Source organism: Scleropages formosus, chromosome 25 (genome assembly GCF_900964775.1).
Source record: "Scleropages formosus chromosome 25, fSclFor1.1, whole genome shotgun sequence".
NCBI lineage: Eukaryota > Metazoa > Chordata > Actinopteri > Osteoglossiformes > Osteoglossidae > Scleropages > Scleropages formosus.
In genome coordinates this window covers 5,943,219-5,968,449 of record NC_041830.1, presented here as the reverse complement: position 1 = coordinate 5,968,449, position 25,231 = coordinate 5,943,219, and the positions used below count along the sequence as shown (strand labels likewise).

The window sequence follows — 25,231 nt, the reverse complement described above, 5'->3', positions numbered from 1 at the left end:
AGGTGGAGATTAAACAAATACTTGTAGATGGTATATTAACAATGAATACAAAATGCAACAGTGCTGTGTTTGTGTCCAGGTCACAATATCAACCTGCCAACATGATATTCTGTGTCTTTGTTACATTATACCACACCCCTCTGTCATCTGATCATACCTGGTCATTTCATAATACAACTGTGCAATTTCTTTCCACATCAGTAAAGTGTTTATAAATTCTTTTTTAATCTATCAATACAGTACTTATTATATAAGGAATATACCGCAGTCCTTTACCTACCTTTTTTCAGTTGAATTTTGGCCCACAATCTAAAAAAGCCACAAAATATTGTCACGTTATAATAGTTTCTTCACTTTTTGGTATTGCAAAGACACACACACACACATTTTCAGAACCGCTTGTCCCATATGGCGTCGCGGGGAGCCGGCGCCTAACCCGGCAACACAGGGCGTAAGGCCGGAGGGGGAGGGGACACACCCAGGATGGGACGCCAGTCCATCGCAAGGCACCCCAAGCAGGACTTGAACCCCAGACCCACCGGAGAGCAGGACCTGGTCCAACCCACTGCGCCACCACGCCCCCCAAAAACAAACAGTCCTTAAAAAAGAAAGCAATACAAAAGTAAAATGAAAGTAACGATAGTAAAACTGTACTTGCTTTAATGCAGGTTTCTGTGGACGGATATGACTTGCTTTGTGCAAGACAACAACGCTGATACCTGTGCAAAGAAACAAAGGCCACACTTGCCTGTGCTTCCTTTTCTTCTTGTGAGGGGAGATGGCACGTTCCTCCAAGGGCACCCGGTGAATAAGGACCTCCTTCACCGCAAAATCGTACACCTGGGAAGGAGATTGCGCAAACTACTGTGAACGAGTCTCATGTGTTAAAACCCGCAAGCCACTGTGAACGTAAGCTGTTGCCAACTCAACTGGCCACACACCATTTAAATGCCACACTACTGTGTTCTCTACATTTACATTTATTTATTTATCAGATACTTTTCTCCAAAGCAACTTCCAACAAACTTTATGTAGTATTATGAGCCCACACACCTTATTCACCAAGGTGACTTACACTGCTAGATACACCACTTACACTGGGTCACTCCTCCATACATCAGTAGAACACACACACTCTCTCTGTGTGAACCTGAATAGCATGTCTTTGGAGTGTGGGAGGAAACCAGAGCACTCAAAGACTTACACTGCTAAATACACCACTTACAATGGGTCACTCATCCATACATCAGTGGAACACACTCTCTGTCTCTGTCACTCACACACTATGGGTGAACCTGAACAGCACTTTTTTTTGGAGTGTGGGAGGAAACCAGAGCACCTGGAGAAAACCCACACAGACTGAGTTTACAGAGCTTGTAAAAAAAAAATCGCAGAAAACCATTTGTGCTAATATATTTAATATATTTAACAATTCTGAATTTATTCCCAGAAAACTGAAGCAAAAAATAGTAATAAACCAAAAAAATAAATATTCATTCAAATCCCTTACTACTGCCAGCTAGTGAATGACTTGGAATAGCTTAGCCACTGGACAAGAGCAATGATTTTGCTCAAACAGACCTTTGGGTTGAGGAGTGAACCATGAACAGCTGTTATAATATTTTAACTGATGGAGTTTCTCTGCTCCCTTAAGGATGATTGTTTGCGATTTGCATTTAATTACATTCAATGTGATTCCCTTGCAGTTTTTTTTATTTGCATTGAACCTCGCCTGCATGGAATTATTTGTCACTGCCTTGCATGTACAGTTATGAGTGCTGTCTGCCCAGCAAGATTCATTATGCACCTTACACCAACTAAAAAAGTACTAACATTGATTTGTTTGTGCGATGACCTAAAAAAATTAAAGGCTCCACAATATACCCAGTTGTGCTCAACTGTGACAACTGTGCGCAATTCAGGAGTGACCCGAATGACGCATTACACACAAACCACCAGTTAGTTACCAATGCTGTGTCCTATATAATTATAGCGAGCGAGTAGCGCTGTTGTCTCACGGTGCCTGGGTGGTGCGAGAGGACGTGGGATCGATCCCCGCTCAGTCTGTGTGGAGTTTGCATGTTCTCCCCGTGTCTGTGTGGGTTTCCTCTGGTTTCCTCCCACACTCCAAAGACATGTTGCTCAGGTTCCCCCATAGTGTGTGAGTGACAGAGAGAGTGTGTTCCACTGATGTATGGATGAGTGACCCAGTGTAAGTCATGTATCAAGCAGTGTAAGTCTTTGGGTGCTCTGGTTTCCTCCCACACCCCAAAGATATGCTGTTGAGGTTCCCCCATAGTGTGTGAGTGACAGAGAGAGAGAGTGTGTTCCACTGATGTATGGTTGAGTGACCCAGTGTAAGTAGTGTATCTAGGGTGTAAGTCTTTGGGTGCTCTGGTTTCCTCCCACAGTCCAAAGACATGTAGCTCAGGTTCACTCATAGTGTGTGAGTGACAGAGAGAGTGTGTTCCGCTGATGTATGGATGAGTGACCCAGTGTAAGTCATGTATCAAGCAGTGTAAGTCTTCGGGTACTCTGGTTTCCTCCCACACTCCAAAGGCATGCTGTTCAAGTTCACACAGAGAGAGTGTGTTCTACTGATGTATGGATGAGTGACCCAGTGTAAGTAGTGTATCTAGCAGTGTAAGTCACCGCGGTGAATAAGGTGTGTAGGCTCATCACACTACATAGAGTTCACTGGAAATCGCTTTGGAGAAAAGCATCTGCTAAATAAATGTATATGTAAATGTAAATTTCATAAGGAGGTCCTAGCGGGCAATGGCTGGGAAAATACACCCCTCTCTTTACTCAGTCTCTCTGGTAGCCAATGCATGTGTCCCTCAGTGCTCAAGTGCAATGAGATGTACCAGTGCAACAAGTCTGGCATCACGCTCTGCGGTTCAGCCGCAGTCATAAACCAGCCCAGAGCTGAAGTTGTAGGCCCTGTCACTAAGCGTCACTGTAGAGCAGCAGAACATGGCCAAGCGAAGGATTACTTGGCAAAGCGACCCCTTCACCCCCCCCCTTTTCACTTTGCCTGCCAAAAGAGATTTGGCAGAGTCCTATTAAAAAGAAAGAGGAAAAAAAGATCGTCATTGGTCTCAAGTTTGTTTCGGCATTTCCAGTCACAGAAACCACAGGCTTTCAGAGAGGAAAGCAAAAAAAAAAAAGAAAAAAAAGAAAGGAAAACAAATACCAGATGTACTGAATGTATTAGATGACACTGTACAGGAACACAGAAGGACTCTGTGGAGATTTGGAGAAATACAGCATGTTTTTGAACTGCTGTTGGGTTTTTTTTTTTGTTTTGTTTTTGGGAAGTGGATGTTTTTACAGTGGCTACGTGCTTGGTCAAAAGTACACCAAGATATTTAATTTTTTTTTCGGCGATCTGTAAAAGTAGAATTGCATTTCTAACTGTATTTACAGGGTCTTTGTCATTGACTATAATTTAGAGATAACGTGTTTCGGTCAAATATTCGGCTTTAAATTGCCCACAGCACACATGTATGTTAGACTGATTCGCTGGACAGATGAGTAAATAACGAAGGGAGTTTGGTGCACTGTATCAACCATTCTAACCGAGCTGAATTGAACACCTTATTGTCATTGTCCTGCTGTGAGTCACTTTGGATTAAACTGTCTATAAAATACTTGTTAATAATCTCCATCTCCTCCGTGAACCGCCACCTTATCGTGGTGGAGGGGTTTGAGTGCCTGAATGAGTCCAGGAGCTATGTTGTCTGGGGCTACATGCCCCTGGTAGGGTCTCCCATGGCAGACAGGTCCTGGATGACAGACGAGACAAAGCGCGGTTCAAAAACCCCTTATGACAAAAAAATCAAGGCGTCCGTTTACCCCGCCCGGTATGGGGTCACCGGGGCCCCACCCTGGAGCCAGGCCTGGGGGGGGGGCTCGCATGCGAGCGCCTGGTGGCCAGGTCTATGCCCACGGGGCCTGGCCGGGCTCAGCCCGAAGCCACAACGTGGAGCCGCTCTTCGGTGGGCTCACCACCTGCCGGAGAAACCATAAGGGGCCGGTGCGTTGTGATTTGGGCGGTGGTCGGGGCCGAGTGCCCGGCCGACCCAAACCTCGGGCGCCAACTCTGGTTTTTGGGACTTGGAATGTCACCTCACTGGCGGGGAAGGAGCCTGAGCTGGTGCGGGAAGTTGAGAGATACCGTCTAGATATAGTCGGGCTCACTTCCACTCACAGCTTGGGTTCTGGAACCACTCTACTCGATCGAGGGTGGACTCTCCACTATTCTGGCGTTGCCCAAGGTGAGAGGCGGCGGGCTGGTGTGGGCTTATTAATAGCCCCCCAGTTCAGCCGCCATGTGTTGGAGTCTACCCCGGTGAATGAGAGGGTCATCTCCCTACGCCTTCGGGTCAGGGAACGGTCTCTCACTGTCGTTTGTGCTTATGCGCCTAGCGGCAGTGTAGAGTACCCGGCCTTTTTAGAGTCCCTGGGGGGCGTGCTGGAAAGCGCTCCCACTGGGGACTCTGTCGTTCTACTGGGGGACTTTAACGCCCACGTGGGCAGCGACAGTGATACCTGGAGGGGCGTGATTGGGAGGAACGGCCTCCCTGATCTGAACCCGAGCGGTGAGTTGTTATTGGATTTCTGTGCTAGTCGCGGTTTATCCATAACGAACACCATGTTCATGCATAAGGGTGTCCACCAGTGCACTTGGCACCAGGACACCCTAGGTCGGAGGTCGATGATCGACTTTGTAGTCGTTTCTTCTGACCTTCGGCCATATGTCTTGGACACTCGGGTGAAGAGAGGGGCTGAGCTGTCAACTGATCACCACCTGGTGGTGAGTTGGATTCGATGGCAGGGGAAAAAGCTGGACAGACCTGGCAGGCCCAAACGCATAGTGAGGGTCTGTTGGGAACGTTTGGCGGAGGCCCCTGTCAGAGAGGTCTTCAACTCCCACCTCCGACAGAGCTTCAACCAGGTCCCGAGGGAGGTGGGGGACATTGAGTCTGAATGGACTATGTTCCGCTCCTCCATTGTCGGTGCGGCTGTTCGGAGCTGCGGCCATAAGGTCTCCGGTGCCTGTCGCGGCGGCAATCCCCGAACATGGTGGTGGACACCGGAAGTAAGGGATGCCGTCAAGCTGAAGAAGGAGTTCTATCGGGCCTGGCTGGCTCATGGGACTCCTGAAGCAGCTGACAGGTACCGACGGGCCAAACGGAGCGCGGCTCTGGCAGTCGCCGCGGCAAAAACTCGGGCTTGGGAGGAGTTCGGTGAGGCCATGGAGGAAGACTTTCGGTCGGCCTCAAAGAGATTCTGGCAAACCGTCCGGCGACTCAGAGGGGGGAAGCGGTGTTCCACGAACACTGTTTACAGTGGAAGTGGTGCGCTGCTGACCTCAGCTGAGGATGTTCTCGGGCGGTGGAAGGAGTACTTTGAGGATCTCCTCAATCCCTCCGACACGCCTTCCGTAGAGGAAGCTGAGGCTGGGGACTCGGAGGGGGACTCGTCCATTACCCTGGCTGAAGTTGCTGAGGTAGTCAAAAAACTCCTCGGTGGCAAGGCTCCGGGGGTGGATGAGATCCGCCCCGAGTTTCTCAAGTCTCTGGATGTTGTGGGGCTGTCTTGGCTGACACGCCTCTGCAGCATCGCGTGGAGTTCGGGAACGGTGCCTCTGGACTGGCAGACCGGGGTGGTGGTCCCTCTTTTTAAGAAGGGGGACCGGAGATTGTGTTCCAACTACAGGGGGATCACACTCCTTAGCCTCCCTGGGAAAGTCTATGCCAGGGTACTGGAAAGGAGAATCCGACCGATGGTCGAACCTCGGATTCAGGAGGAGCAATGCGGTTTTCGCCCTGGCCGTGGAACACTGGACCAGCTCTATACCCTCACTAGGGTGTTGGAGGGTTCGTGGGAGTTTGCCCAACCAGTCCATATGTGTTTTGTGGACCTGGAGAAGGCGTTCGACCGTGTCCCTCGTGGCATCCTGTGGGGGGTGCTTCGGGATTATGGGGTTCGGGGCTCGTTGCTACGGGCTGTTCGTTCCCTGTATGACCGGAGCAGGAGCTTGGTTCGCATTGCCGGCAGTAAGTCAGACCTGTTCCCGGTGCATGTTGGACTCCGCCAGGGCTGCCCTTTGTCACCGATTCTGTTCATTATTTTTATGGACAGAATTTCTAGGTGCAGTCAGGGAACGGAGGGTGTCTGTTTTGGTGGCCGCGAGATCTCGTCTCTGCTTTTTGCGGACGATGTGGTCCTGTTGGCTTCATCAAGTCAAGACTTGCAGCGTGCACTGGGGAGGTTTGCAGCCGAGTGCGAAGCGGCGGGGATGAGAATCAGCACCTCCAAATCCGAGGCCATGGTTCTCAGTCGGAAAAAGGTGGATTGCTCCCTCCGGGTTAGGGGGGAGTTGCTCCCTCAAGTGGAGGAGTTTAAGTATCTTGGGGTCTTGTTCACGAGTGAGGGAAAAATGGAGCGGCAGGTCGACAGACGGATCGGTGCGGCGTCTGCAGTAATGCGGTCATTGTACCGGTCTGTTGTGGTGAAGAGGGAGCTGAGTCGTAAGGCGAAGCTCTCAATTTACCGGTCGATCTACGTTCCTACCCTCACCTATGGTCATGAACTCTGGATCATGACCGAAAGAATGAGATCGCGGATACAAGCGGCAGAAATGAGTTTCCTCCGCAGAGTGGCTGGGCGCACCCTTAGGGATAGGGTGAGGAGCTCAGTCACCCGGGAGGAGCTCAGAGTAGAGCCGCTGCTCCTCCGCATCGAGAGGAGCCAGTTGAGGTGGCTCGGGCATCTGTTCCGGATGCCTCCTGGACGCCTCCCTGGGGAGGTGTTCCGGGCTTGTCCCACTGGGAGGAGGCCTCGGGGCAGACCCAGGACACGTTGGAGAGACTATGTCTCCCGGCTGGCCTGGGAACGCCTTGGGGTTCCCCCAGAGGAACTGGAGGAGGTGTGCGGGGAGAGGGAGGTCTGGAGTACTCTGCTCGGACTGCTGCCCCCGCGACCCGGCCCCGGATAAAAGCGGAGGAAGATGGATGGATGGATAATCTCCATATGTTGTTTTGCGGGGGATTTTTTTAAATGAATTGACGTAAATGTGGACGCAATATCTGTTTCACGGCAGAACCCTTTCGGCTGTTCATATGAGCCAAAACCAATTGTCGACAGCCACTTGTCCCGGGCGGGGTCACGGTGAGCCGGAGCCTATCCCGGAAACACAGGGCGAAAGGCTGGAGGGGGAGGGGACACACCCCGGATGGGACGCCAGTCTGTCGCAAGGCACCCCAAGCAGGGCTCAAACCCCACACCCACCACACAGCGGGCACTGGACAAACCCGCCACGCCACCTCCAATGCGAAAAACCTGAAATTTACTTACATTGAAATGAATTCCTTTCTCCCTCAGAACTGCTGAATCTCTTTCGACATTCAAAAAGGGTTTCAAAACACATCTCTTTCAGACCACATCTCCCCCGGTCCACTATGTGCTACGTAAACTTGCAGTACCATTAACTGTGATGATCACCTCTGGTATTCCCTCTCAATTCCACAGCCATCCATTCATGCAACGTGCGCCTCCAAAAATGATGGTATTGGACAGAGTGCACTTTGAGAATTGAGTATCTGAATGTGTGACTCATCACTTGTTGGAAATTCAATAAGCACTTTCATTTACTCTGATTTGTATGTTGCTTTGGCGAAAAGCACCTGCTAGATGAATAAATGTAAATTAATTTGTTCAGATGCATCCAGGTGGTATAGCGAAACTAGTCATAGGTGCGGCAATCGTCACGCAGAGCCGTGTGCTCCCGTTGAGGTGTTACACGCACGCTCCACCTGTTTGCACGTCTTGGTGCCGATGAGGCGGGAGATGGAACAGAAGTTGTTGTAGTAGGTGCCGTGCAGGACTCTGAAGAGGGACTCTTCCGCCCCGCTCCACTGAACCGTTGGCTCCGCTTCCTCCCCCAACTCTCCCCCTGGCCTCATCTTGATGGGCGTCTGACAGCGCGAGTTTCCCTCTGCAAAACAGGAGTGTGTCAGCCATGGCTGGATGAAGGCTTCGCCCATGAGGATTTCCTCTTACGCATTAACCGAGCGTCCTCCAAAGTCTCTAGCTTGGCAAGAGGACTGAATTCAGCATGTGGCTTTGTGTAGGAGGCCTGACACAACAACAGGGAACAGGGAACACGTCAATACTGGGGCTTCCAGGCACCAGAGGCCACCTGCAGTGCCATCCAGGAAAGAAGCTTTCGTGGGAGTGGTGGAGGACTACTGCCAATACTGGAGAGCCCATCAGGAGGTTCAGGAGATTTCAAAGTAGGCTACTGAGGTTTTGACAGAGCAGGTTAGAAGTTACTTGTCACTATAACCAGTTGACCTGAGCAACAGACTGGCTGGTTTTCAGGTTTGGCCTCTGTATCACATACGTGAACACATCAAAACACACAAAAAGTCATTCTCAGCTAAAATTCATCACCCAGCCAGGTCCTCGTAAAGGGATCCAAATTCGAACATTTATATTTAGCTGACGCTTTTCTCCAAAGCGACTTACAATGTTAAGGTTACAATTATTTATCCAGCTGGGTAATTTTACTAGAGCAATTCAGGGTAAGTACCTTGCTCAAGGGTACTACAGCCCGAGGTGAGGCTCGAACTGGCAACCTTTGGGTCTAAAGGCAGTTGTTCTAACCACTATGCTACCAGCTGTGGTACAGCTGAAGTTGAATCCTGATTGGTCAGCGAATGGTCACATGGTAACGTTATGATACAAGATCATCTTTTCTGAGGACTTGTTTCCCAGGAGGTCGATAAATTAAAGATTTAAAAATATCAGCTATGGGAAGGGGGGGGGGGGGGGGGGACGACTTGTTCTGATTATGCTTTAAAATTTAGGATCTGTATCGAACCTTTTCAGCATTTTTACAATTATACAATATTTCGGCGTTATGTAACGACTGCAGAACATGACAGGAAAGCTTTAGGAGAGCACAGCGTTATTAAAAGTGCAAATCGAAATGAGACATGCGGTAAGGCATTAAGCCCTCATCCCATAATTTAAAAAAAAAAAGAATTGCAGTGTTTTTATGCGCTCTAGTACATCTGGATTAGAGTAGTAGCAGTTGCGTTAATTTCCCACACTCGGCTCTGTAAAGAACTGAACGAGGACCTCACGCCCTAAAGCGCTGAGAAACATTCATGCTCATGCCAGCAGAGATCCTTAGGTTCCTGAACAATGATGAGGTGACAAACCAGGTGGCAGAGACCAGTGACCTAGAGAGGGGACTGCTAACATTGTAATGTGGGCCGGTGTTTAAGAGATAATGAGTTCCACTCTAGCCCTGGTTATCTGTGAGGATGGATTCGCTTCGCAGGACTGTGCTCCTGACCCTCGTATCAGAAGGCAGGAGGCCTAGCACGGGCTGGCGGTAGGTCAAGAGCAGGGCTGCGGCAGCATTCCATCGCTCGTGGTCCCATCAGAGAATTTGTTCATTGTGATTGCGCAATGCCAGCGGTCTGATGTATCCTTTTTTTTTTTTAACCTTGCTCTTCCAAGGCACCACCCTCCCTCCCTCCTCATCTTCCTTTCTCACAAGGAAAACCAACTATCAGCAGAATCCGATCTGGCCATTTCAGCTGTTGCATTTTCAAATATCTCTTGTCAACAGCAACCCGAAATTAGCAAGGTACAGTGAGTCCATTTGAAGCAGGGAGCTCGTACTTTTCTTACGTTACCTGTGTATGTTGGAACCCGTGACACGTTTAAGGACTTAAGCCTTTTTTTTTTTCCAGGCTTTCTGTTAGTTTCAATCAGTTTCCTTTTCGTTGAAATTGGATTTAATTATGTTTGCTTATTTTATTTTTAATTTTGTCATTTTTGAGGTTTTTAGAGGGAGAAGCTCTTTGTGGTATCTGCAAAATTTTTGCAATATCAGCAAAAAAAAAAAAAGAAAAAAAAAAGGAAAAAAGTTTGGAACGATTTTAGTTTTAATGGCATTCTGCCTGTGGGACTATTATAAAGAAGCTGAACATATTCTTACGTACCTCAGCAGATTGTCAAGAGTCACAAATCCTTTCCACAGTGAACAGTACACAGAACTAAAATCCTCACTGGAAAACTTTTGCATTTATTCTGTTAAATCTTATCTAAGCACATTTTGCAGTTGCTCACCAGTGTTTCACTAGATTTGTGGCTGGAAGCAAAAGCAATGGCTTGAGGGCTGAATTACCTGAGGAGCTTGTGGTCTCATGGTCACTCTCACCATCCTTGACCTCTGTGGTGGAAACTGATGACCCGGGACAGCTGGCACTGGAGTTTCGGGGTGGTCTTCGCCGCCGCCGAACTCGCTGGGATCTTAACATGTTTCGGTCGGCAAACTCTTTTGCTCCTTTCTGCAGACAGGGAGGAAAAGCCGGAAAAGGAATGGAAAAATTGACACGTCAGACTTAAAGACAAGTGAGAAAATGGCTCCATCACTGCACTGAGATGTCCTGTAAAACTGGTTTAACTCATCTGTCAAACAACTGGCAGAAGAACGATGACAGCACTGAGAAACCTTGTCCTACCATTAAGGGAATCAGCATCATACAAAGCATGCAGTAGTGTGGAGTTCCCGAGCTGACACACTTATGTTATAATGCAATGTCTGGGTGACACTGAGCTGAGGTCTGATTTAAGTCCAATTCACGCTTTGGGCTGGCAAGCACTGGACAGAGGAGAGGTAAGAGCAAATAAAAGCATCAATGTTTTTTCATACTTAGCGATTTCACATTTTGGGAATTTATGCTAAACTTAAAAACCTACAAAATAAACCTCTTGTGCAAACTGACATGAAAGTGTCTCACCATGTGTAACTGTGATTAGGTACCAAGGTTAATGACCAAGAGGAGGGCACGGTGGCGCAGTGGGTTTGACCGGGTCCTGCTCTCCAGTGGGTCTGGGGTTTGAGTCCTGCTTGGGGTGCCTTGAGATGGACTGGCGTCCCATCCTGGGTGTGTCCCCTCCCCCTCCAGCCTTACGCCCTGTGTTGCCGGGTTAGGCTCCGGCTCCCCGCGACCCCATATGGGAGAAGCGGCTTCAGACAATGTGTGTGTGTGTGTGTGTGGGTTAATGACCAAGAGGCTACTGGTTAAAGTTCAAGAGGTGTCCTGATATTACACCTCAGAAAAACCACAATCACACGTAAAACAATTTGTTTAAAAAAGAGGCTAACTGCAGAAAACACTGAGCTCTCTGAATTGTGATGAAAGTGTGCTAAGCATCTTAAGAACACAGAAGAAACAACAGATGAATCATTATAACTGGGAATGGTGCTGAGCGCTTTCACCTGCAGCAAAAAGCAGTCCAGTCCGCAGGGCTCTGTTTCAACACGAATCTCCTTGTTCTTCCTCTTGTACACATTGGGTGTGGCATGAAACGCTGGACACAAACACAAGTGTCACTGCAGATGACTGCAGAGAGTCACACTCTCCTCTGGTGGTTGTTGATGGCAAAGTTTCAAATGGGCCCATAATTAATTTAATATATGGTCAAGTGAGAGCACCAAAATGAGGTGGCAGTGGTGGTGGTGAACACGTGAAAAAAGTATTAAAATACGAAAATGGTAAAGATGGAAAAAGAGAAAGCAAGATTACGGTGGAGGAAGCAGTCGTATTTGAAGCAGCGCCTGCAGAAGAGCGTGTGGAAGGAGTGCAGCGACTGTTCCCGCTGCACGGACTTGGCGAAGGGGCCATCAATGTTGAGGGTGCACTGGGGAGGCAACTTCACCTGGCTTGGGGGCTCCAAAAGGCCCTTGTACCTGGGGAAAGTGTCAGAAAGAGATCACACAGAAACACAAATGCTTTAACACCATGTCAGTGGGATGAGTAAATAATTTCAAAGTTTCCTGAAACATACATTTGATACCTAGATTGCCCTTTTCTCTTAGTCTAACAGAGACAAACACTGAGACAAACAAAACAAGGTCTTTTTTTTTTTTTACATACTTTTCCTTCAGTTGCTCTGTAGTGCCTTTATATGGAAACATTGAGGCAATGGCTTCAAAGATTTCATCATGGGGAATCTTCTTACTGGTGGACAAATCTTTAACTGGAAGGGTATCTGGGAAATGGTACAAGAAGGTAGCCAGTTAATCAGTGTTTCTTGTCATTAATGCAATTCATATGTACTAAAGGTACCACTTGCATTTACCTTGATGAGTCTGGAATGACAGACAAAGATAATCCTCATTTCACCAGAGCCTTTAACATTGTAACATCTACCATAAGCTATTTTCCTTTGCTAATCTACAGAGCCGTTGCATTGCTACTCAAGTATGCATTAATTTGGATGACATCATGACACTGAGGACAGCAGTTAGGACACTTCCCAACTCCGACTCTGCTTACTTCAAGACTCAGTGCTTGCAAGAGAGGAACTCTGTGCAACCTGGGTGCTCTTAGCTTTGTCTTCATCATACACAGCTACCTTTGGATATTACCATGGCCAGAGATCAGGGCTAATGTCCTTGTGGTCCTGAATGTCAGAGTCCAGGTTTTTTTGCTCCAGCTGGGCAGTGAACCACTTCTGGATTTTTAGGGGTGGAGGCAAAGCTTCAAATCATGCTAGATTCCACCCTCCAGGTCAAGTTTTATAGACCTTCTTTTCAAGTGTTTTGTTGATTTTTCAGATTTACTTGAACCCTTTTTAACTGAATGAGATCTGAAAGTGTACAATTTCTTTACAAACATAAATTAATTCAGGAAGTAGTCAAGTCAACTGGTTTCACTGATAAGGGTTTGGATGAGGCAGTAGTTTGCCTGAGCAACAACCTACCTGCTCTTACGCTCCACTTATTTTTCCTGTAGATGGCTAGTGAGCCCACACTGACATCCTTTGGTTCTGTATCCAAGCTTTTCTTAGACCCCTCTTCTTCATCATTTTCCTGATCCCCAACTTCATCTTCCTCTTGGTCAGAGTACTGACTCAGAGCCTCCACCAGTTCTTTGAAGATCTCATCATTAATGAAGCCTCCCTCTAAAAGGTATAAAGGAATATAAGTGAAGACACAGAAGCACAGACCAAATAAAGGCCATGATATCATCAGAACAGCCTGTTTATCTAAGTATACCATAAGTAAATTAAAAGAAGGCAAATAGTATAGTGTAGTGTGTCTAAGCACTCTAAGTTACCTCAGATGAAAATGTGTAAGCTAAATACTAGGTAGTATTCATTGAACGTTATTTCTGGAGAAAAGCATCTGTTGAATGAATAAATGTAAACGTACACACCCAGTGATTCCATAATTACCCATACTAACATCTGTGTCTCCAGCAGAATAAATCTCACACTAAAATTTAGATGCAGGGATTTAATTCCATTCTTTGTCATAGTATTTTTTGAGGCTCTATTCACTTTACTTAATGGAATATATTATGGATTTTGGTCCAAGTACAGAGTTATATGTTGTAAAGGTAATTAAAATTTTTCATTTAATGTCTTGTGTTTCTCAGTTCATGAAAGTATAGTCTTTCAGGTACATCGGTATCCAGCCGTGATGGATTTCTCAAATTATATTTCATTTATTCAGAGGTCTGAATAGATAAAATCTTCTGTAATAGATTATATTTGTATCATTCTCTTTTGATTAACCTCACTTTACCAATATGCATTCTAATCAAGTTTCAAGTTTTTATTTGTCACATACACAACCGTACTTAGTACGACGTGCAGTGAAATGCTTTTCCAACAGTCTGTAATAGACTGATAGAAAAGATAATATAAATAAAGCAATACAAATAAAGTGAAAATTAGAAATATACCACAGAAATATGAAGAATATATAATAATGAAAACAGGATAAAATAAATAATAAAAGAAATAAAGTATGATAAAAATACAGTGGTAAAATACTATGTGTGTATATATATATATTTACACACACACACACACACACACACACACACGCACACACACACATGCACACATATATATTGGTCTAAAAATGTCTGCCTAACTGGCCAATTCAACTCTTTTCAAAAACAAATACTGGCAGTTCCTGCTCAATATCCAACATGGACCCATAGTTACAGCTTTATACATCCTCCACCTGAGAACATCCAAGCTAATGTCAATAACCCCATGGGGACTGAAGCTGCTGTGACTCCTCTCTCCAATTTATCAGGCAAGCAAAGCAACTGCTATAAATGCAGACCAGCAATGGCCCAGAGGCATTTCTTTTCATATTTGTGTGAAAGAGGATTGGAAGCCTAGCCTGCAGCCTGGCAAGAAGGCCTATATGAATAAATAGAGCTTTACCAACTACAGCATCTAGTGGATACAGATCCAGACTTGAGCTGAGATGACTCCAACAACACCTCCTAATTAGTTTCACCATTAGAATATTCAGTAGGATGAAGCAGTAGCTAAATATTCTGGAAGTGACTGCCAAACAGTCACGAGTCATCAACCCCAGCTGCCCTGAAGGGTTGGCTCGCACCTCTTACTCACACTCCCAACTGGCAAAGGTTATTTTCCTATGGAGCACAACATAACCGAGAAATGTGCCCAATCACAGATTACTAGATGCCCACAGACTCCAACATACCCAAACTTAACCACAGCCCTGGTACCAAAATGCTCATGACGGCACCAACAAGTTAGCATGTGGAACCTGAAGGATGTGAGCAAGGGAACAAAATGTGCTCTGGGACCCAGATTGATAAGCAGACATATACTCAAAATGTCTCAGTCTAAATAAAAGCTAATGGAAACAAGAGGATGATGGTAAAGACATAGTGCATGACCAGTGTTGCAACTTCAGAAACACTATGCCACATTTCATCATATTTAACAAGGTAATGATGAACTGGGTCGCAAGTATGACAGGAATTACAGAGAATGATTATCAGTTCTGGCCAAGTTTCAGCAAGTGCCACTGACTGCAAAAGTGTCATTAAGGTGGTGTTAGCATCAAGTTTGTTGCCTTTCAGCACAATTCTTAGTCAAGTCTCATTTTTTGCAATCTGTACATCTTCCACTGGTCATTTCTTTACCACCCTGGTAAACCACACAACACATACACAAATGCAGCAATGTATATGTGCATCTAGGGGATATACTAGGCATCAATAAGTATATACTGTATGTATTTAGTAGTACTGAACCCTTTTATAAATAAATTTTCTATCTCTGAGAGTTGGAGAGGCCAACAAAAAGGATCACCTCGGTCCCCATGCACGCCATCATAGTTGTCAATGAGCTCCTCCAGGAAGGCCTCATCTTGCTCCAGCACCTCATCCCCCATGTAGGGGATATTGTGAAGGAATGTCTCGTCCTCCACCTGTAAGGAAGCAAGTGGCACAAAAGATAAGGAAGAGATAGAAATCGAAAATTTCACTGATGCCGCAATTTTGAACAAGGAAGTTTACCTGGAAGCCCTGACTATATTAAAAAACTAATGTTAGGTAAATCACTTTGGATTAAAGCATCTGCCAAGCTATAATAAGGCACAACTAAGGGCCACTGTATTAAGTGAAAATGTACACATGACTGCCATGGAAACAAAGGATAAAAACTCCAATAAAACTATGCTTATTATTCAACTGTTTTCAGTAGGCTTCTGCCTAATGTTTTTACCCTTATGAATTTTACATTATTTTTACAAGTCGTTATTGTATTATCAAATATTTTTTTAAACAGAGCAGCAGACAGCATAGTAGGTAGGGTTATCACCTCGCACTTGAAACACCCAGGTTCAAACCCCTAATTCTGCTATAGTGTCCCTGAGCAGGGTACCTATACTGAACTGCTGGAAAAAAAAATGTACCCATCTGTATAAATGGGTGAATAATTGCTGCATCTTTGTCTATGTGGCTTTCAAGAAAATGAATTAATATGTTTGCAGTTTACAGTGGTATACAAAAATTGCATGAAATTTAAGAATCCATGTTATACATAACAGGAGTGCGGTGGCGCAGCAGGCTTGGCCTGTGCCTGCTCTTTGGTGGGTCTGGGGTTCAAGTCCTGCTTGGGGTCCCCTGCGACGGACTGGCGTCCCGTCCTGGGTGTGTTCCCTCCCACTCCAGCCTTGCGCCCTGTGTTGCCGGGTTAGGCTCTGGCTCGCCATGACCCCGCTTGAGACAAGCAGTGTGTGTGTGTGTGTGTGTGTGTGTGTGTGTGTGTGTGTGTGTGTGTGTGTGTTATACATAACTTATCCTGTGAGTATTATACAAATATCTGAGTAAATTACCATGAAATTGTGCTGCAGAGGAGACCAGGAGTACATGAAAGGGATTCCAGCCACTGTGTTCAGGGTCCTCATTAAAACAGCTTGTTTCTTAAATTCAGGAAAGCAAAAATCCACAACACATTGCTGCAACATAGGAAGAAGATATGAGCGGGAAACATAAAACTGTCACTTGTCTGGCATCAAAGACACAGAAATACATAAATGGTAGCTCCTGTAGTAATTTTGTTTGACCCATCATAAAATTGAATGCCTTATTTACAGGTAAGAACATTATCCCCTTTATTTTGAAATGACTGGAGAGCACATCTGGAAAACTGATTTAATCATCTCACAGGACAAATTCTGAGGAAGGATAGGTTTCTGAGCCACTGTTAACTCCCATAAGAATTCCTAAGAACCAAAAATATTCAGAAGGTAAAAAGGCCAAGCAATACTGTTCAAGAGGGAGTCGGGATATTGCAAAAGCAAATGAAACACTGAAAATATAAGAACTATAATTTAAATGTATTCATTTAACTGATGTGTTTCTCTAAAGTAACGTACAACTAAAAGTGAACAATGGTGAATTTCATAATGACCTTTAAAAGGAGACATGCAATATTGGAAGTATCACAGTTTTTAGCGCTGAAAATTACTTGAGTTGTTGCCTGTAGAACTGAGTCTGATAGGAAATACAAAAGTGATTATGATAGGTGGTGTAATGAAAATTTTTGGAGCTGTTAGAAAATCAAGACAGAAATGGGACAGAAATAGAAGTGTACTGAAACCCTTCTTGAATGCCAAAAGAAATTCAGGGAGAGTGGTGCCCCATTCCACCAAATCGGGAAGAAACTGAAAACCCACTGACTTTCAGTTCTGGACCCCCTGTGAGGGGACCGTCAAGTGACCAAAGGTGGAAGAGCACAGCATTCTTGAAGAATATTTTGGGAGTGATTGGGTCTTCTAGGAGAATCTGTGAGATGCAATGACAGAACTGAGGGAAGAGGTGTAGGTGAACAAGTGTAAGGGGCCCAGAAATGAGCCTTGTGGAACACCAGTTGAGAGAAACTGAGGAGAAGACAGGGAGCCATACCAAACCACTTGGTTAGATCTATCCAAAAGGCAAGACTCAAAGAATTTCAGTGGCAACCTTTTGATTCCAAATTGTTCTAGAGAGAAAGGCTGAATCTGGAGGTTTACAGAGTATGAGGACAGACAAAAGAGAGGTGATTTCTCTTGACTGGAGAGCTTATGACACTGCAGAGAAGGCTGTCTCTGTAGAGTGGCCAATCTTGAATCCAGACTGATGTCAGTTCAGGAGCTCATTCTGGATAAGTAAAGTAGATTAATGGCTGTAAACTGTACATGGAAAAGTTTTGGAAAGAAAAGAGAGGAGTGAGACTGGCCTGTAATTCTGGACTTAGTTTGAGTCTGGAGAAGGATGCTTTAATGTTGATGAGTTGGGGGCATATTTCAAGATGGGAAGCAACCATAGAAGACTGAGGAATTAAAGATGGAAGAGATGTGAAGTGGAGTAACAGAGAGGACTGGAAAGCCAAAGTTCCTGGAAAAGAGAAGGCTGCGATAACTGCCTGCCTTGTGCATGGCAGAGGACTGGGACACAAAGAGGTCAAAGGACTGTAGAACTGACAAAAGGGTGATTACATGAAGTTTAAGTCTCCCAGAAGAATCAATGGATCATTGTCTATTGGGAGGAAGCTCAACAAAATATCAACATCATCCAAGAAGCAGCCAGTAAATCCAGGGGAGCGGTAGAGGACAATCATAGACAATGAAGTTGGGGAAGAAGGGCATGGGAGAAGGTTGGTGGAGAGGGCTGAAGGTGTGGCTGTACTTTCACAGGTGATCCATGTTTCGATGAGGGCCAGAAAGTTGAATGAGGGATAGGAGGCTAAGGCCTGGATAAAGTCAGCCTATGTCTTAATTATGACTGATAAAATAAACTGCTATTCAGATTAGTTCTATATGTAATCTTTGTTAATGGTGAGCCTGTTCCCAGAAAAAGAAAACAGTTAATAACATTTTCTATTTCTACCTTGCCATTAGGAATGGATCCAACGGAAGAAGCCAGGGGAATGGGCTGAATTCTGAGTTTCAGCCATTCATCATTAAGCAGGTTGGTCCTCTCCTTGATCTTTCTGCGATTTGACATGAAAAGAGACTGGGAAGAGAAAAGTTTGGGCTTTAGAGTAGCAGACATTACAGTGAGATGAACACATATATAAATTACTGTGGTGAAAAAGTACAACTACTTGTGAATATGAAGGATCTGCTTAATATTGCTACCGGGCCTGCACAGATATAATTTGGCATCAACACAAATGTCCAAACCAAAAGAGCGGACCACTCCAGGAATGCGCATGACACTTTAGAGGTCAAAACAAATTGTTTTGTGCAATATGGTATGTGGGTGCAGCAGGTAGCGCAGGTGCCTCACAGCTCCTGGACTTTGCAGTCAAGCATAGGTTTGATCCGTGTTTAGACGGTGTGAAGTTTCCACGTTCTCCTGTGTTTGCGTGGGTTTAATCTCTGTGCTCCGGTTTCCTCCCAAAGCCCAAAGACACATGTTCCAGGTGGACTGGCAACTCTAAATTGTCTGTAGTGTGAAACTGTGTGTAGCAAACCTTTGATAAAGTAGCATCACATCCAGGGTGTACCTTGCCTAGCCTAGGGCCCTGTGCTCTGGACCTCTGCAACCCTGCCTAGGTCAAGTGGTTATAACTAATAAGAGACACGGAGAGTTTCGGATGTGTTGAAACATATCATAACAGAAACCATAATCAGCCCATATCTGAGACTTAGGCCCCATATGCGTCGTAGTGGCTTGTTGAACCGATAGTTTGCAAACATTTTTCAGTTAATATTCCTTTTAAATGAAGCATCAAAAACTTAAGCAAAACAGGTTATTTTGGTTTAACTATTTATCTTGTATACATGGAGGTAAGAACTTTTCAAGTTTGGACAGACCAAAAAAACATGAGCAATGCTACTCAGTTATAAAGAAATACAAAAGAGATGCATTAGCTTTACTTGAACATTATGGGTAACACACACTCACCAGCCCCCATATTGCGCCTATAATTTAAGGGTAACTAGAGCCAAGATCTTAACTATCCTCTGCTAAGCAATGCGATGCTTTATTCTTTGCACATTCTGCCACTAGAAAGGAAAGAGAAGCAGCCAAACAGTACCTCACTGTGAGAGAATAACTGCATCACTGACATCACCTACACCACTCTATAATTATGCTGGAAGCTGATCACCTGAACAACACCCTGGCAAGAATGCCGACAAGTCATATATAAATGCGTTCCTATAGATTCTAGAGGAATTCAGACTTTTAAAACAGTGCATTATTTTCCTCACTAGTGCAGTAAAGGAGATTTTAGCTGAATAGAACCCAATATGTGACTGTTAGTGACTTGCCTGCTGCTTTCATAGGAGAAGCTCTGCCCCCTTGTAGGTTTCTATTTTGTTTCGGCGGCCTCTTGAGCCTAAGGTGGAGGGTTTCGGGTGGCTTGTCCGTCGTCCTCACAGGACGACACTGAGATTTCATTTCTAGTTTGTTTTTCCCAGATAGCTCGGTTTACAATCTCTTTCGAAGACATCAACACTTCTCTAGGGAGACAGGAGGATGGCTACTACGGTGGCATCGGAGATACAGACTTTGAGGAGCACATGTGCTTTCGCTGGAGGAAACAGCAGGACATTGGTAGTTTTCCTTTGTGGGTTCCCTTCTATCGAAAGATAATTGTTGGACTCCGGGGACTTGAGGTCATTGTCCGCATATAGCAGGATGGCTGTAATTTGCCTTTGACATCACTCTGTCGACTAAGGAATATTACCGGGGGAGTCTGGAGGTGAGTAGGGTGAATGCACACCATCTTCTATTCCATCAAGCTGGTGTGGAGGACCAATAGGAGGACTGTGTCTGTACACATCTTCTAGCTCTTTGTGTCGGAAAATGTCACGGGAAACTTTCCGGGGAAGTTTGTTGATTTGTTTCAAGGACATAAGCACCAGACAGACAAGCCGAGAGTCAGGAATGGTGGAGGCGCTTTCAACTGCATCTACATCCTGAGCTAGTAGAACCGGATGGGTTTTGCCATCCCCCCGGGGCTAGATGCTACCTGGGTTATCAGGGTCAGAGCCTCCCTCCTGCCACCTGTGCTTGCGCTGGGAAATGCCAAGAAAAAATGTAAAGAAATAAAGAGCCAGAGTGTTTGGAGACTGGCTAAGAAACTGTGTTGACCCTTACCACCATGCTCAATGTGGGAGGGGGTCATCATCTGTCTCACAGCTGCCCCCAGTGCAAGCCAGCCAATGCTGTCATGGTGCTTGGAAGAGCAGTATCAGTGTCAGATGGTGCAAGAATGGGGCAGCTGGTAACAGAGCGGTTACAGCTGCTGCTGTTGGACTCAGCGGATGCAGGTTTAAGTCTCACCTCCAGCTGTAGTACCCTTGCACAAGGGACTTATGCTAAATTGCTCCAGTAAAATTACCCAGCTTTATAAATGGGTAAATAATTATAAGTTGCTTTGGAGAAAAATGTCAGCTAAATGAAGTAATGTGCAGTAAATGTAATGTAAGAACCTTACCATCATCAGGCTTGCTGGGGAAGTGAGGGGCCTGGCAATGGGGGCTGAGGAAGGGAAGGCCATCTGGGGCCACTGATGGTGGATGTTTGTTACCCGGCACTTTTGCAACATTTGTGAATAAAGACAACTTGGGAAAGAAAAAAAGTGCAGGAGGGAGGCTGGGCCAGTCATCAGAGCTGTGTTGGTAGCTGGACCAGACCCTTCAGGTATCTTATGACTGATTAGGCCTTGGTGGAGATCCTTCCTAGGTTCAGATCATCAGGGCCTAGTATGGTGTCCCACTTTTGGGCAGGGATGTTGCTAGGGAGGAGGGATAAAATTGTCTGGAAACGGTACTTGATTGTGTGTTTTCATTGAATTTTAACGTGATTTTAATATTTATTGATATTTAAGAGTAATGTTAGAATTTTGGATGTTTTTTTTACCTTTAGTTATCCTATTTGTCTGCATGAACGTAACACGATTTGTAACTTAATGACAGCGATGACACATATTGTAAGAAATGTGAATTCCTACAGAGCCTGACAGTCGGAGGTTTGAATTAAAGTTTCGATATAGTTCACTTTGGCTCATTTCAATCACTTGTTTCGGAGGTTTGTAGGTTCTGTGAATTTATATTGTGACAGACACGACTGAACGCATGAGTTGTATCTGTCATTTTAATGAGCGCACGAGAATTTAGTTTCTTTGATGTATTTATAATTTGTTTTCAGAGTTTACGCTTTTGTTTGTCTTATGTTGTGTGATGCTATTTTAAGTTGTGATCCGAATAACATACAAAGTTTTTGGAAAAAAGCTATGCCCTTCAATGGCATTATCCTCAAAGGATATGCAAAATACTTCTGTTTTCTTATCCTTAGGATATAACTGTAAATGACTTGTACCTATTACTCCTTCGTTTTCTGCGATATATCTGATTACAATAATGCAAACCCCCTTTTCCCACCAGTATCCACCACACCCCTAATGTACTCTGATGGGGATATGGAATGCAATTTTAAAACTGAAACTAGTATATACACTTCATACCACCATCAAGCTGAAGAATGTTGAATTCAAAGATTGTGATTTCTTTTATTGTCTTGCTCCAAATAACAGGAGCAACTAAAATTATATGTCTAAAATTAGAAGTATTGCTAATAATAACTATAAACATAAAAGTTTGCCATCTTATCACTTCAAATATCTTTACTGAGGCATGAAACAATTAAAGGCTGCAAAACTTTACTTTTTGTACCATGCATACTGTCTCTCAGTTGTCCTTGGCTGTCAAGAGTGTTTTTGCATTAAATAGTTTGTTAAACGAAAAAAGTAAGGTCATTTTACATAAGTAGCACAGTAAAAATGAGGTCTCGTAAGACAAGTGCATGGCACATATAAACCTATAAATAAACTTATATAATGCATATAAATTTAAGCATTATAAGGAAAATACCTATAATACAATACCAGTGGCCACTGGTTATATAATGATGGAATAATATACAATATGAGACTAAAAGGCATTGCTTAACTTCCTTTTTGTCCTTTTCTTGTGCAATCGTTGAGTTATCCAAACAATGTTAATTTTGGTACTAAAAGCTATTTGCATCAGTACCTAAAAAGATTCGTGAATGTTTTCGAGGAAATGCATTAGGCAATGAGAGTTTGTTAGATATGAGCTAAACACCTACACAATATACTTATCGTGCACAATCAACTGCAGGCTGTTGATCAACAACTATAAACTCTACTATAACACTGTGGAACAAAGCACATAATTAATTCCACGTAAGCAAAGCTTACTGTGTTCAGTTGGAATTCAAGTTGAATTTCAGGTAACCATTTTTTTTAAAGGATATATCCCTGTACTTTATATATAGTAGTATAGACCAAAATGATAGATGAAATGAGAGAGACATCAGATGAATGATGTAAAGACAGACAGATGGAAAGACAAACAATGTTAAAAGTCATTTTCAACATTACAAAAATGCAGGGCTGTGGAGTCGGCACACAAAACCTCCGACTCCAGTAACCCAATAACTGCTCCCGCCTCCGACTCCACAGCACTGTCCAAAAGTTGCACTTTAGTTCGGGGGTCGACTTCTCCGGCGAATATAGGCCTAAACCTATATTACACCTCCAGTTTTTGGGGGTCGATTTATATGCGGGTTCGATTTATATGCTTGCATATACGGTACATTTAGTCGGAGTCGGACTCCAGTAATCTAATTACTGCGTCCGAGTCCGACTCCACAGCACTGCAAAACTGCGTGATGACATCCCTAACCAACAGGAAGAATCACCTTGACTTCCTCAGCTTTTCGGAAGCGTTTCAGCTGCCGGAGTCTCATGTACTCAGATTTAACCCTCTTCTTCCACTCCAGCAAGCTATGAGGAGACTTGATCGAAGGAGTGGCTGTACTTTCATCCATACTTGTACTCTGGGGCAAGGTAAAACACACACCATTTCGCAGAGTTCAAGCACACATAAATCACATATAAAAACAGTGATGCAAAAATAAACCCACAAACTGCTGACTTTCAACAGGGTTATCCTTTGTCCTCCATAAGCTCAGAACAAATACATGCAAGCACCGACCTACGGCCTGAGAAATTATTCAACCCTCACCGCTGTAAAGATCTCACTTACTTTAAGTTTATTCATCTAATGTATCTGAGGCCAGAATATTTCTGAATATGCAACTATTACGGGGGGCGCGATGGCGCAGCAGGTTTGGCGGGGTCCTGCTCTCTGGCGGGTCTGGGGTTCAAGTCCAGCTCGGGGTGCCTTGTGATGGACTGGCGTCCCATCCTGGGTGTTTCCCCTCCCCCTCCAGCCTTGCACCCTGTGTTGCCAGGTTAGGCTCTGGCTCGCCGCGACCCTGCTCCGGACAAGCGGCTTCAGCCAGTGTGTGTGTGTGTGTGTGTGTGTGTGTGTGTGTGTGTGTGTGAGTATGCATGCAACACAGATTACAAAGATATCAGTTTATAGCACTTTGATAATACAGTAAGGCTCATATTATCATATGAAGGAAAAAATACAGAATGAATTCCTAATAAGATGTTATTTTATAAATAAATATAAGATTACAAAACGCACCATCGATATCCATAGCATTAAATATATTAATTAATATAGTATTACAAACCTATTTCAGTCACATATGCTAATTAGCATTACTACTCAGTGGTTCACGTGTGTGTAGACAGCGATATGTATAAGGAAAAAGGAGTAAAACTTTGTCACGCACAGCTTGTTGTGTGTGTTTGCTGGGCATGATGCGCATGGCCGCCGCCTGCTGCTCGCTCCCTGCAAGAGCGCGCGCCCGCGTCTCCGTAGGAGCTTTAAAAAAGCCTCGCGCTACAGCGCATGCCAGCGAAGAAAACGCGATTCGGACCCGGGCTTCGTCCCCAGCGTCCGGCCAGAGTCGCAAATCCACGGCGAAAGGCCGAAACAGGGCACGAACGGGAGGCGTTACGAAATAACGCTGCGCGAACACGCGGCGTCCGCAGCCGGAGACACGCGCACGCGGCAGCGCGCGGCGGAGGTGGGCGTGCCCGCTCCGCGAGCCGCGTGAAAAGGGTGCGGAGAAGTGCGTAGCACACTTCCACACATCTCGCAAGCCCTTCTAGAACATACTGGGACGAGGCCCGCCGGAGAGATGCACTCGGCGCATTCGCGCACGTTCGTTTTCGGTCACAAAAAATAATCATATTTTAATAATACAACCCCAAGACGAACCAGAGCCCTTATGCAACGAAAGATTTCTGGAAGACCAGCCCCCAGCCACTACTTCAGCACACATACATGTTTTTTTCTTTTTTTTTTTTTTTTTTTTTAAATGTGCAGTTGGCGGTAATAAACAATATAATAATATTCCATAAAAGAATGAATGCAGTGGCGGGGCTGGTAAACAGGGCGGAATAGTTCAGCTCAACGTGTCCGGCACTTAGAGAGAAAAAGGAGATAAACAGAGTGGACCGAGTGTCCTCCTACCTGTGTGGGTCACAGGACGGGGGCTGTTTTTTAAAAACCCGCTGCCGGACGATGCACTGCCAGTGTGCAGGGCTCCGGAGCAGGAGGAGGAAATGATGATGATGATGAAGATGATGATGATGAAGAGGATGATGATGGAACCCCCGTGTCGCGTGTCAACATGCTGAGATTGTTGTGGTCCTGCAGGGAGAAAGTGCGCTGCGCACTGACTAGGCTCCGTCCGCGCGCCCGATGACGTCTTTATTATTGTACAGCACGGATCCCTCACTGGGTTCACTTGACTGTTACATTCGCGATTATTATTAGGACTATTATTATTATTATTAGTAGTAGCGGTGGAAGCGATCGTAAAATGCAGGCAACTATTTTTTTATAATTATAATTAAAAATTATATTTTAGTTATATAATTTAAGTAATTGTAATACCAGCAAATGCGT

The 25,231-nt window shown here is 44.9% G+C and overlaps 1 protein-coding gene across 1 annotated transcript in view; it reads right to left on the bottom strand.

Moving 5' to 3' along the window:
* The window catches only part of LOC108928200 (histone-lysine N-methyltransferase EZH1-like), a 34,473-nt gene extending 9,323 nt beyond the window's left edge, over window positions 1-25,150 (bottom strand). The window contains exons 1-13 of the mRNA XM_018742018.2: window positions 24,794-25,150; window positions 23,100-23,237; window positions 18,249-18,374; window positions 16,214-16,336; window positions 15,187-15,304; window positions 12,799-12,999; window positions 11,970-12,084; window positions 11,619-11,782; window positions 11,312-11,403; window positions 10,214-10,376; window positions 7,824-8,005; window positions 749-840; window positions 281-309 (exon numbers count right to left, since the gene is read on the bottom strand). Coding sequence (XP_018597534.2) covers window positions 281-309; window positions 749-840; window positions 7,824-8,005; window positions 10,214-10,376; window positions 11,312-11,403; window positions 11,619-11,782; window positions 11,970-12,084; window positions 12,799-12,999; window positions 15,187-15,304; window positions 16,214-16,336; window positions 18,249-18,374; window positions 23,100-23,228 — 1,534 coding nt within the window. The 5' untranslated portion in view covers window positions 23,229-23,237; window positions 24,794-25,150. The remainder of the gene's footprint in view (window positions 1-280; window positions 310-748; window positions 841-7,823; window positions 8,006-10,213; window positions 10,377-11,311; window positions 11,404-11,618; window positions 11,783-11,969; window positions 12,085-12,798; window positions 13,000-15,186; window positions 15,305-16,213; window positions 16,337-18,248; window positions 18,375-23,099; window positions 23,238-24,793) is intronic.
* Window positions 25,151-25,231: the final 81 nt, after the last annotated feature.